At 41.4% G+C, this 13360-nt stretch overlaps 1 protein-coding gene across 1 annotated transcript; it reads right to left on the bottom strand.

The window, feature by feature from the left end:
• Positions 1–449: 449 nt before the first annotated feature.
• On the bottom strand, positions 450–13167 carry LOC130187471 (dehydrodolichyl diphosphate synthase complex subunit nus1-like). Its single transcript, XM_056405114.1, has 5 exons — positions 12610–13167; positions 10840–10971; positions 4220–4372; positions 1449–1548; positions 450–1268 (listed from the first exon to the last, which is right to left on the bottom strand). Exons 1-5 carry the CDS (start codon positions 13007–13009, stop codon positions 1178–1180), a joined length of 876 nt encoding a protein of 291 aa, XP_056261089.1. The 5' UTR covers positions 13010–13167; the 3' UTR covers positions 450–1177.
• Positions 13168–13360: the final 193 nt, after the last annotated feature.

Below are 13360 nucleotides of genomic sequence, written 5' to 3'. Positions count from 1 at the left end.
CATTCCCTTTTTGGGGGTCGTCTTGCTTTTGCTTCTCCATTGCACCTGTTGTCACTTTCATTTGCACCAAAGCAGCTGAAACTGATACACATTCACTTGTGCTTCCTAAATGGACAGATTGAAATCCTTGAAGTTTAATTGACTTGGTGTTGTAGTGTGATGATTAAGTGTTCCCTTTATTTTTTTGAGCAGTGTATATTACTGACAGAAATGTCTACTCAGTGAGAATAAGACTCAAACAGAGAGTGAAACTTTAATCAAACTCAAGGTCCACTTACTACCTTTCTGTAGATCATCAGGGGATGTAGATAGTGATAGTCAAGGTGACAGCGGATAACTCAGTTAGTAAACATTAGGGGGAGTTGAGATGATTTTGTCCTTTACACTAAGGTGAGACTTTCCTGTGACATACACACACACACACACGCAGACAGACAGACAGACAGACAGACAGATCTGGTCTTTATTTCAGAGCTTTGTCAGTCCAACAGGAGCCTTAAACAAACCTCTGGACGTGTCTGAAGCAACACTACACATGAACACACGACTGCAAGCTGGAGGCCACAGGGACAAACACAGAGCCAGATGGATTTCTCATATTTACACATATTGACCAGCCTGTCCCTCAGCTCAGCCTCCGCTGCTCAGCTGACGTGGAGTTGGAGGTTGAGCTTCTCCCTAAAATGCAGCTATATTTCCCAGGATGCCTCACGAGGACAGGCACAAAGCCTTGTTTCTTCTTTGTTGTCTGCTGAGTGAAGGCAAGTGTTCAGCAGTAAACAGCAGCTGGACACTGAAAGACAAAGAGAGAGCCAGAGGCCTTGAGAGGACAGAACAGGGTTTATGGAACACTGAGTCTGTGTAGACAGTCTTCTCATGCCAGTGTGTCTCTGATGTCCCATTTTCTCTTGGCTTGGAAAGCATGTTCCACTAGTCCTGTGGAATGTCAGTTAATTATAAGACAAGAGCTGGTGGCAGGAAGTGAGCTGGCTCTCCTGGTTCCCTCATCTTTGAGCTGTCTTAGTCCGGTGGAGATCCAGGAGACGGACAGAGCTGGGGAGAGGAGCAGTGAGGAACACAGTGAGGTGCAAGGGGGGCACCACTTGTCCAGACTCTCCCCTGACTGTGTGGACCCCACATTTCTTCTCATCTGAAGAACCTGAAGCTGGCCTGAACGTCACTGGCCGAGCCGCTGCTGACAGGCGCCATACCGCTGCAGGGCGCCCAGCATGTCCTCATAGGACACGTTTCTGTGGGACGGCAGGGAGCTGAGGACACAGAGCAGGACACACAGCTCAGACACGACTGACCAATCCTGAGAGAAACACACCTGCACTGACAGCTCAACAGCGACATCTGCTGTTCATGCTGGACTAAGTGAGTCTGAGCGAGTTGCTGAACAGAATCTCACATTTATCTGACGGAAACAGAGAGAGACTCTGACTCACATGAACTCAGTGAGTCTGATGTGCCAGGGGAGGAAGCCCAGCGTGCTGTTCACAGGACCAAACTTCAGCACCAGCTCAGGGTCGGGGATATTCTTTGACTCTGAAAGAAGCACAGACAGGCAGTGAGTCATCAGCACTCATTCATCCAAATCAACTCTGCAGCAGCTTAACAGTTTCACACCTCATAATGACATGGTGATGAAGGTCGGATGAGTGCAGATAAAGAAAATTACAGCAGGATTCAGGAAGTAGTACACAGGCCAGAGAGTCCACCAGTCAAGACCTGACTGTGTTCTGATGGACTGATACCTGGGCTGGTACCTGTGTTTAATCACCTGAAGAACTCACTGTGTTGAACAGACTGGCATCACTGTGTGAGGCAACAGGGCTTTACAGACTTTGTGAAACACAATGAAACAAATATACAGTCATGGCCAAAAGTATTGGCACCCCTGCACTTCTCTCAGATAATGCACCATTTCTGCCATAACATTTCTGACATGTTTATTTCTTTTGTTTGCATTTGAACAACACAAAGCCACATCTGATATCATTCCACACCTGAACTCCAAAAATGGACTGGACAAAATTATTGGCACCTTTTCAAAATTGTAAGAAATAATAGGATTTCAAGCATGTGATGCTCCTTTAATTTGTATTTAAACTCACCTGTGGCAAGTAACAGGTGCTGGCAATATAGAAATCACACTGGCAACCAGTTTAAATGGAGGAAAGCTGACTCAACCTTTTTGTTGTGTGTCTGTGTGTACCACACTGAGCATGGAGAAAAGAAAGAAGAGCAAAGAATTGTCTGAGGATTTGAGAACCAAAATTTTGGACAATCTCAAGGCTACAAGTCCATCTCCAGAGATCTTAATGTTCCTGTGTCCACTGTGGGCAACGTCATCAAGAAGTTTACAGCCCATGGCACTGCAGCTAACCTCCCTGGACGTGGACGGAAGAGGAAAATTGATGAAAGATTGCAATGAAGGATTGTTCGAATGGTAAACCTCGATCATCTTCCAAACAAATTCAAGCTGTGTCAGCTCGCACTATCCGTCACCACCTGAATGAAATGGGACGCTATGGTAGGAGACCCAGGAGAACCCAACTACTGACAAAGAGACATAAAAAAGCCAGACTGGAGTTTGCCAAAACATACCTGAGGAAGCCAAAATCCTTCTGGGAGAACGTCCTGTGTGATTGATTTCAGTTATTTTTTCCAAAGGGTGTGCTACCAAATATTAAGTTGAAGGTGCCAATAATTTTGTCCAGTCCATTTTTGGAGTTCTGTGTGGAATGATATCAGATTTTTGCTTTTTTTTCTCTGCTTTTGTGTGTTGTTCCAATGCAAACAAAAGAAATAAACATTTGAATACCAAAGCATTTTTAATTGCAACAATTTTCTGGGAAAAATGGTGTATTATCTGAAAGAAGTGCAGGGGCGCCAATATTTTTGGCCATATATATATTTCTCGATGATGATGATGATGACGATTTGCAACAATACCTGGACCTACTACATGTTTCTGTGTATGTGTCAGTATATTGCCCGCTGTGGAATCAAACCACCGACCTTCAGATTAGTGGACGACCAGCTTTACCTCCTGAGCCACATCCACTACACACCACCTTATCTTTAATTAACATGATTTAACTAGTTATTATTGAAGAAACATACCACATGTTGTTCTACCTACTGTATGACAGGTGATTGTCGGAATAATGTCTCACACTGTGTAGAGATAATTTAGGTTCACTGAGATAATAATGGATGACATCTGAACCTGGCTGACATCAGCTCTATGTATGTCTACTGAATGAACACCATCCCCTCTGTCCTCTGCTGTAAGCTGCATATAAAGACTGAAAATCATCAATTCAGCTGTGGACTGGCCATGTAGCGGTTTCCACTCATGCCATCAATGACCTCGAGTTTATTTCACTTCAAATCTTTATTGAAAACGGTTACTTCCAGGTAGTCCAGGTCAAGAGGTTTAAAACGCTGACCAGCACATCTACTCCTATAGTATCTGGTATGAAAGGATGAAAGGTTGGTGTTTTATTTCTCTCCTCTGGTACAGGGAGGACCATAATGATATCATATAAAATACATTGGTGAGTGCATGAGCCTGCGTTCATTACCAAATGTAAAGCAGCGGATAGAGTTTTTTAATTAGTGTGCTCTGAGCCTTCAATCAGACAGCAGAGACAGAGCTTTTTCGATCAATCATCAATGTGCACATTAAACATCAACTCTTCAAGCCATAATCCCAGGTATGTATTCCCAGGACTGTGGGATCAGCTGTTTCTGAAGGTCATACATTCAGTTTTATTAGGACTTAGGACCAGTTTCACTTTAACCAGTGAGAGCTGCAGTTGTAAAAAAAAAAAAAAACATCCTGTAAGAGTCGCATGGCTTGATTCAAAGAAGCTGCTACTGTAGAAAATACATGTTCCATCAGTATAAAAACAGATCTTAGCTGGATTTATACCCCAACCCAAGTCATTTATAAAAAGAAAAAATAGTTCACAGCTGTTTCACTAAGAGTCTAAACAGTGAAGAGCTGAATGCTTTACACAAACCAACAGAGAGCTGTACAGTGCTGTTTACGATCTAAACAACTGGTGATATCACTTGTAACCTGCAAGTCTTTAAGTCTAGTCTCCCGTTTCCTGCACCTAACTGCTGCACTGCTTTGATATGAAGAATGTGTTGAAAATATAAAACTGACACACACACACACACACACACACACACTGCAGTGTACCTCTGAGTAGTATGTCCAGCATGGAGACACTGATGTCTTTGGAGCTCCTCTCTTTGTTCTCCACTGAGCGACAGAGCTGCTGTGCTGCCTGGACGATGCTCTGCTTCCCATCCTCAGGGGACAGCACCTTCACTGTGGGCCTGCAGGACACCACTGACAGACACACAGAACATGGTGACCTTCAACTGACCACGACTCAACAGCTGAGTGTGACGTACCTTCACATGGATCTGGAGAAACATGTTTACTGTGAGAATGACTGTCACTAACCCTGCAGCTCTACAGACAAACTGACATTGAAAGTGGATTGGAGTAATCTGGTAACATCTGGGTCAGGGCATTTATGTGTTATTTACACTTTCTTGTGTGATTTTGAATAAATATGACAAATGTGTCCTTAAAGCTCCATATCTTCATCTTCTCCACTGTTTTATTAAGCTGTGTGCATTTCTCTGTGGACTGAGGGCTTTGATACTTTCACAGTATTAATGTAGAACCTAAACCTGCTTTATAATCAAACAACACATGGACATCTACTTTAAGACTATAAGGACCTTTAAGACTCAGTGGCATCAACTCGCTCTTCTCTGAGAAATAAAATCATATTTTCTATTTTCAAATATCAAAACAGCAGAATGGAGACTGTTCACAGTGGCTACAGGTGAAAAATTCAGTAGTCAAACTGATGACACAGAACAATATTAATTAAAATAATTTCAGTTATTGATTAAAGTAAAAACAGAATTATTAAAATAAATATGTGAGCTTAGTTAACTGTAAGTGAGGTGGAGGTACAGTTTTCTACTGATACACACTGAGTTCTTATGGATAGATGGTTGTTAAACAGCTCTCACTAAGAGTCTAAACAGTGAAGTCTTATTACACAAAATTTTATAATAATGTAGGTGGAATATACATTATTTAGAATGAAAAGCACATTTAATGAGGAGAGATAAATTACAGGCAAGACAGCGTAGAAAACAAGATGGATCAAGACATATTCCTTTGAATAGGAATGAGGAAAACAGTCTTGTTTGATTTTCATAAGAAGCTGTATCAAACAGATGACGGGGTATAAGTGGCTCAATGTAACAGTTTCCTCAGTAATTTGGTCTTTGGTTTTGATGCTGTGATATCAGGTTGAAGAGATGACTTTACACCTTACACATGGTAAATCTCCAGGAGTGGATGGCCAACCAGGAAAATATATATATAAAACTTCAATGACCCCAGGTTTACTGAACTATATCATGAAGTAAAAATAATGAAAGATTTACAAACTCAAGTAGGGAGGCATTGATATCACCGATAGTAAAAAAAAAGATAGTCTGGACTCAAAAGATAATGATCCTTTGAGTCCAGACTATCATAGAGCTGTAAGATAATAACATCTAGAGATCTGCTAACAAGAGTAGAAAGAGTTAATAACATAACATAATGTACATGTTAACCAGGCTGGATGTATAATATCTGACAGGGTGGGATGAAGTGTCTTAAATCCTCCCCTGGACTTTTGAATTGGATCAGTATAGTTTTTAACATACCAAAGGTTACAGATACATGGAATTACTTTAGCTTTGTATTTATAAGTGCCCTAACATTAAAGTTATTGTGTAATGTACCTGGGTTTAATTAAATACAAGTAAATACAGTATGCTTGGGTGTTGTGTCAATGATCAGTTTGGTCCTCAGAGTATGAAAGTCCAAATGCACCATAATTCAAAAACTGGTTAGGTGTATTAATTACAAAAACATCACACAAGTTAATGTCATTATCAAGACCAGTGGAGGAAATATAGAATCGGTATGTGTCACATCATCTTTATATTTGCAGGGTGGTGTAGTGGTTAGCACTTCTGCCTCACATCGAGAGGGTTCTGGTTCAAACCAGCCTCCTGGTACAGTCCAAAGACAGGTGGGTTAGGTAAACCGGAGATTTAAACCAAGCCCCAACTGTCTTGGCTGAAAAATGAAGCCAACACTGAAATGCTGCAGTTCCTCTAATGACCACTAAAGTATGTCTCCAAGAGTGAGTCATAGACTCCCATGTTAAAATGTCCAACTTTACAGCAGAAATAAACATGTTTACAGCCTGGTACAACAAACAGTTAGCTATAGCTAAGTTCGTCCTTCATGACAACTGTACTGATTAAGGAAGTAGCATAAGTGATTTTATATAACTCACCTGTTTACATTTTATTAAGTAAAGTTAAGTATAAGTGAGGGTGTGGCCTCTTTGAGTGACAGGTGGGTAAGCATATACTTGTACAAATGCCCTACCTCTTTGACCATTTTTGGATTAGCTGGGCGTTAGGGGCAGAGACAGACACTGTCAAGATGGCAACAGTGGGGCAGCTCACTGACTCCAAAACCTCTCTTCAGAGACATGTGGGTGATGTCACAGAGGCTATGTCCATCTTTATTTACAGTCTGATTTAAATGTGATTGTCAGTGGCTGTCAGTCTCTGATGACCTGTCCAGGGTTCAAGCTTTTTTTTTCTTTTTTTAGTTTCTACAATTTCTAGAAGGAAATGCGGTTTCTCATGGATCAGTACAGCAAGGTATCATGGGAAATACAGAACAATGAGTAGATGACTTTTTATGTTTGTTTTTCCTTTTTTACGCTGATAGTCATGCGAGTGGTCAGCATGCATCTCTCTGAAGTCAGTGATAAAGTCCTTTGTTGTCCCCATGTTCAGGGTTGCTGGTCTGCTGGTAGCAATGCCTCTTCTCTGTAAGCCATTTCTTCATTGGTCCACCACAGTGGTTTCACCAGAAAACCTGACAATGCAGTGCAGTTGTATGTCAGCAGCCCTTGGGAGCCGCTACTAAGGGTGATAATGGTGCTGGAGGTGTAGCTGCCAATCTGGACTGACTGTAATCTACCAGTGAGGAAGACCATGACCCAAATATCAGAGGGAGGTATTGAGGCTTCACAGTCAGGTGTTGTGGGGTAGTGTCGTTTCTGTGGACTAGCTGGCAGCGTCAGTTTCGGCCCTTTGTGACCTGAAAAACTAGTCCCTACTCCCAGAGGAATGTAGTACTCCGTCCTGGGATAGTTCAGTCAGCCCCTGGGTAAACTGAACGCTGAGCCTGTAGTCTTTGATCCAACATTCATGTTTTCCAGTCTATTCTTACATGCCCCTCTTGTTTCAGAATGTTGTTTGTTTGAGAAGAAAGATTCAAGGACATGAAGTCAAGCAGACAGTAACGTCATTATATCAGACAGTTTATTCAAGTTTGCCTTTCAGTCTGTAAAAGGTTTTATATGTCTGTTGTTTGAAAAGGACCCAGCTACTCAAACAGTAAATACTGTTTTGACCTAGATTACAGAAAAGCTCAGCTTATGTTTCACACTGGGAAGTAAAAGTGTGTGAAAGAGACTGGATTCCAGAGGTGGACTGAGATTCAGCCACAACCACGATCACCATGTTCTGATGATGTCTGAGTGCTCAGAGAGCAAACCAACGTGAAGCTTCACATGCTGAGCCTTGATGGCAGAGAGAATTCTGATGCTAAAAACACAGCAACATGATGCAGGAACATGTCTCTCTCAAATGTCAGACATAAATCATACACGGCTGCACTTCTATCCAAAACACTTTACTATTCGCCTCTCATTCAACTGCTGCCATCTTAAAGTGGCTCAGGACACATGTAATTTATGTCAAATTTATATGCAATTTTCATTTGATATAAGCAAAGGATTTTGTTTTAAATGTGCCACATGTAAAAATCACTAACTAAAACCAGGCATCACACTTTAAACTAAATCAACAACCTTAGTAACAGCAATGACATGACAGACCAAACCCAACTTAACGTCCTGTTCATTTCTTTAGTCTAATAAATCATTACAGTGATGATAGTATTTACTTGGGGAGCTACATGTTGCCTCGCAAACCAGTGGTGACTGAAGAGGAGTCCATGAAAAAAAACTGAACAGGCTTCATAATTCACAAAAGTTGGGAAAAAATGTGAAAGATTTCCAGGTGCAGGGCAGATATTACTGTAGAGGGCACTCTTCCTCAGACAACATCATGATGCACATGTTTTATCAGTCAGTGGTGGCCAGTGTACTCTTTAACGCTGTAGTCTGCTGGGGCAACAGCATGTCCGAAATGAACTGGACAAGCTTGTCAAAAAGGCTGGGTCTGTGCTTGGCAGGAGTCTGGACTCACTCAGGACTCACTCAGGACTGTTGTGGAGAGACGGATGCAATGTAAGATGGAGGCCATATTGGACAATATCAACCATCCTCTCCACAACATTCTGGCAGGACAGAGAAGCACTTACAAGTGCAGCAAACATCTCATCTCACTGAGCTGCAGAACAGAGAGGTTCAGAAGATTCTTTTTTCCCACTGCCATCAGGCTATACAACCCCTCAGCCAAAGGAAGTGGACTAATCAAATTATTATTGGTTATTGGAAATATTAACTGTTTTTATTATTAATATTATTATTATCATCATCATCAACAATGAGCTAATGGACACATGAATGTCCCCTAGGGGATAAATAAAGTATGTATCTATCTATCTATCTATCTATCTATCTATCTATCTATCTATCTATCTATCTATCTATCTATCTATCTATCTATCTATCTATCAAGACCATGATGCTGCGGAGGGAGAGCGCCAGGCTTGAAACATGTTGTAACTCAGAGTATCTGCTGATCCAAGTCTTTTCTCTGTTCGACATGTCAGTTATTAGCACACATGCTGAGCATATTCACTGGTTACCATGGAGTATGGCTAATGTCTCAGCTGGTTTAATCTACTGAATTATACAAGCAAAAATAAACCCTCCAGTCTTGTTTGTTTGAATAAACTTATTCTAAACTTTAACCGAGGGTGAGAGAGGCACTAAATGACACAATGACACTTAGGTACACAATTACACAACCATGCTGTGCCAATCACTCCGTGCGTTTACATGTATTTAGAGATGTAATATTGAAAAACACCCATTTATAGTATCAATTAATAATTTAGACACATTATACGACAAAGCGTTATAAAAGTGACTATCCTGCACCATGACCTTCGCTTTCATCACAGCTGACGTGAGTAAGGTTGTTTACTAAGAAGCCACAACACTGTACAAGCATAACCAGGGGGGCTTCCTATATCTGGCTGACTGGACAAACTTAGCACCTGGAAGGTTCTACCTTCTGGAGGTTTCTCTGAGAGGTCTCCTCTCTTCTCTCTAATGTCTCAGTTAGTGGGGTGCAGCTCTAAAAGAGTCCTGGTTGTTCCAGACTTCTTCATGTCAGATTCCTTCTCAGGAACCTTCAATGCAGCAGAAATGTTTTGTGAGCCTAGACACAATCCTGTCTCTGATTTCTGCAGCAGCTCCTTCCTCCTTATAGTTCCTGCTCTGATATGCATCGTTAGCTGTGAGACTTTATATAGTCGTTATGTGTCTTTGCACATCATGTCCAATCAGCTGAGTTCTCCACAGGTGGACTCCAATTAACGTGTAGAAACAACTCAGAGATGATCCAGAGAAATGGAGGAACCTGAGCTAAACTTAAAAGTCATAGTAAAGTGTCTAAATACATATGTCAATGTGAGATTTCAGGTTATACTTTTTAATAAAGATTAAAATAAATTTCTAAAATTCTGTTTTCACTTTGTCAGTTGTTGGGGAATTGATAAGAAAAATGTATTCAAATGAGTTTATCATGAAACTGCAACAGAACACAATGTGAAGAAAGTGACAGGGTCTGAAGACTTTCTGAATAAACTGTATCTGTATATTATACATATTTGTTCTCTTCTCTATCCATTTTAATTTTTATCGACAACTCTTAGTGTTGAACAATCTAACAACAACCACAGAGACGGACGATGAACCATTCCTGTCATCACCTACCTTGTTCAGAGATGGCTGCACCCTAGTGGTGAAAAAGCTAAATACTTTTCCAGCAAAACTAGTTGAATTTCAGGTTTGATTGCAGAACCCTATCTTTCCCAAGGTAAAATGCAAACAAACAACACTCAACCTGTTCAGTGCTTCATCTCCACTTTAACTTCTCAGTTTACTCAGAGAAAACAGAAAACACTGTATTAACCAGGTCACTGTAAATCTATTGACATGCAGCTGGTCAGTCATAAGATTGCTCCCTTATTCCCTGACCTTATTTTGGAACCACAGTTTATTTAACTGTAGTAATGCTACAAGACGCCATGTTGCTCCTGACTCTCTACCTCCACAGAGGAGGTTGTGTGTTTTCTGTCTGTTTGTCAGCAGGATCACACAAAAAGTACTGAAGCGATTTGCACTGAACTTGGTGGAGGGATGAAGCATGGCCCAGGGAAGAGGCCATTGCAGCTCAGGATCATTTACTATGAATGTGAAATGTTTTTTTCTCTGAAGTCTGGAGTATGACGTTTGAGGTCTTCGCCTTCTGTGTGTCTGTGTAAGAACACACTGACAGTGCAGCACAACATTTAACAGTGAATTTAAGTGTGTTTTTGCCATGCACATACAGTACATATTTGTACAAAGCTACACCAGGTTTCTCCTTTACATTTAATAAATCAGTTTACTCTAACCAGTTTACACTGTGACTGTGAAACACAATGACTTAAATAACAGTACAAGTCCATACCATGGTGCTGGTGTTTGTCACTGCTGTTGCTCAGGAACTCCACATTGTATTTGGATCCATCCACACCAAGCAAATCCTGCTGTTGCCTTACAATCTCTTCCAGCAGACGAGAGTTGTTCTTTCGAAAAATACCTGGAGGGGAGAGACCAGTGAGGATGTGTCATTCAATACAAATCGAGAAAAATAAATAACACATTTTTATTTCTTTCACTAAGATGCTGGAGGAAAAAGCAGCCAGGGCCAGAAGTGAAAGATGAAAGCTCAGCTCTGACTCTGAAGCTTGGATTGATTACATTTCCCTGATGTAATCGATTCAACCAACAACTTAAGTATGTATGTGCTGAATAACAAGATCTGATGACAGAATGGATCAACCATGAACCAGCGCTGAGAAAGTGGATCTACTACGAGCTTTATTCTATGCTTATGTATTCTTTTTCTTTTATCCCTTTTGATAAGAATGTAAAACAACAGAGCAGTAGACTCCAGGACTAGTCAGTATCACATATTCAAAGATGGCTGCCCTGAGAATGGGGGTATGCACAAAGTGTGCAAAGAGTGTGTAATATAAAACAGCTTTACATGACCAACTTGCACCACTTGATCAGATTATAACAACCAGCTTTTTCAGGTGGGATCAAGTTATTATAGGAATGAACCAGTCTACTCAAATCAAGGTGTTTACCTGTCCTTTATGAGCCCTAATGTGAACACAGCTTGTGTCCTGGGGCTGGTTTAACAAAGACAGACAAACTGTGGTTTAGATTTATAACAAAAAGTCACACTTCAGACCTCTAAATTCATCCACTGGACAAAGCAGTTTAGTTCTTGAATATCTTAAAACAGACTATGGTACAATGAATTCTGGGTAAGTTAAGAGTATTTCAATGTAAAAAAAAAAAAATGAACCGCATCCAACTGCTGAGCTCTGTTAACCCCAGCAGAAAAGTTTCTCTTCTGGAAGAATTCAACAGTTAACAAGGATGTTTTACTTTGGAAATTCAGCCAAGAGTGAAACGATAAAAAGTAAAAGAAAAATCTGATTTGGCATCTAAAAACTATTCCCCTTTTCATTGCTCTCTCCATAATAATGTTAGCAACACACACACAAATTATGAGCCATGTTTTCCTGTTTTTGTTGTTGGGTGCTACTGGTCAGCTCAGATTGTTACCATAGTAACATTGGTCTTGATCTTTATTTTTGTGATCTATGAGCAACATTAAGACCGGACCAACACTACAGACCAGTTTGACATATCTTTGTGACATAACAAATATAATATTACATTGGCATTTCTGTTCCCCTAGAGACTGGAAAATGAGCAGTACTGTCAATGGAACAAACTAGTACAACCTCTACAGTCACATGGCATTACATGGGGGAGGGGTGTTCATGTTCAGCCTGTATAAATTATGGTCATTTGAGTATTGAAACGTTATGAAAGTCAAACAAACATATCAAATCAAACTAATCAAACACAAATGAGTGCGTGGAAGTAATGAGATAAGAAATCAGCTGTGTAGTGTAGACGGTAGCAGGAATTACTGAGGAAGTTTACAGAGAACAGAATTCATTTTTAAACACTCAGCAATCCTCTGGTTCCAGATCTTCTAACCTTAACGTTCAGCCCACTAAACTCGTTGACCGACTAGGAGGGAACATGGCAGAGTAGTTAATCTTAACTAAACCAATTTAGAGGAGAGTCACACAGAGTTGAGCCCTCAGTCAGTAGCAGTAGAGACACGGAGGACAGAGACTAGAGTGTTTACCGTGATTGTCATAGACGCTGACATAAGAAATGCCGACAGCCATACACCAGACGACCAAGTTCGCTATGTCCGTGTAGCTAGGCTCTTCTTCCGCCACCAACAGGCCAATGTGGACCGGCAGCTTCTCCAGGGACCTGCCGTCGGATAACCACCGTGGCCGGTGACCAGCAGTGTGGTGTTCAGTTACCGGATTAGCGTTAGCATCGGGGTTGTGATTTAACTTCTTGTGATGATCTGGGAACCCGGCCAGGGCTACCGGCAGCAGAAATGTCGCCATCGCCCTCTCCCACAACCGGTCCTTCCAGCTCCGAAGCCAGACGCGAAGCCAGGAGACGAGCGCTCTGTTGACGTGTACAACAACCAGCAAGAACCGCCATAACAAGCCATACAGCAGCGCCATTAGCGTATTAATTCCTGTCGTATAAAGTCTTAAAGGACGGCGGTCAAATGAGCAGCACCGGTGCGTTACTCTGAAGCAGTGTCTGCCTGCTAAATCTGTTTCAGCGGCGCCTACAACTCCCTGCCAGTCGCCATCTTCCTCTCTCCTTGGCAACCCCTGACCTGTAAACCCTCGGCGTGATACACGTAGATCGCTTATTGGTCAGAAGTAGAGTGACGCAACACTGAATCCGCCTTAACAAGTGTTACACAGTTTATGGTCTTTACAGTCAGTGGTGTCAGAGCAGGCCCAGGAGCAGGCCGCAAAATAACGGTTCATATCTCGAAATAAACTCACACACTAACACGTGGC

This window comes from Seriola aureovittata, chromosome 19 (assembly GCF_021018895.1).
Source record: "Seriola aureovittata isolate HTS-2021-v1 ecotype China chromosome 19, ASM2101889v1, whole genome shotgun sequence".
Taxonomy (NCBI): Eukaryota; Metazoa; Chordata; class Actinopteri; order Carangiformes; family Carangidae; genus Seriola; species Seriola aureovittata.
This window is presented reverse-complemented; position numbering and strand designations above follow the sequence as displayed.

What these genes read in the sequence shown, in the direction of transcription:
- LOC130187471 (XM_056405114.1), bottom strand. Translation starts at nt 13,009, where the DNA reads ATGGCGCTGCTGTATGGCTTGTTATGGCGGTTCTTGCTGGTTGTTGTA. An exon ending in CAGCGTCTATGACAATCACG is followed by an intron (nt 10,972 to 12,609) that starts GTAAACACTCTA and finishes TCTCCCCTCCAG; the next exon opens with GTATTTTTCGAAAGAACAAC. An exon ending in TGACAAACACCAGCACCATG is followed by an intron (nt 4,373 to 10,839) that starts GTATGGACTTGT and finishes TGTGTCTGTCAG; the next exon opens with TGGTGTCCTGCAGGCCCACA.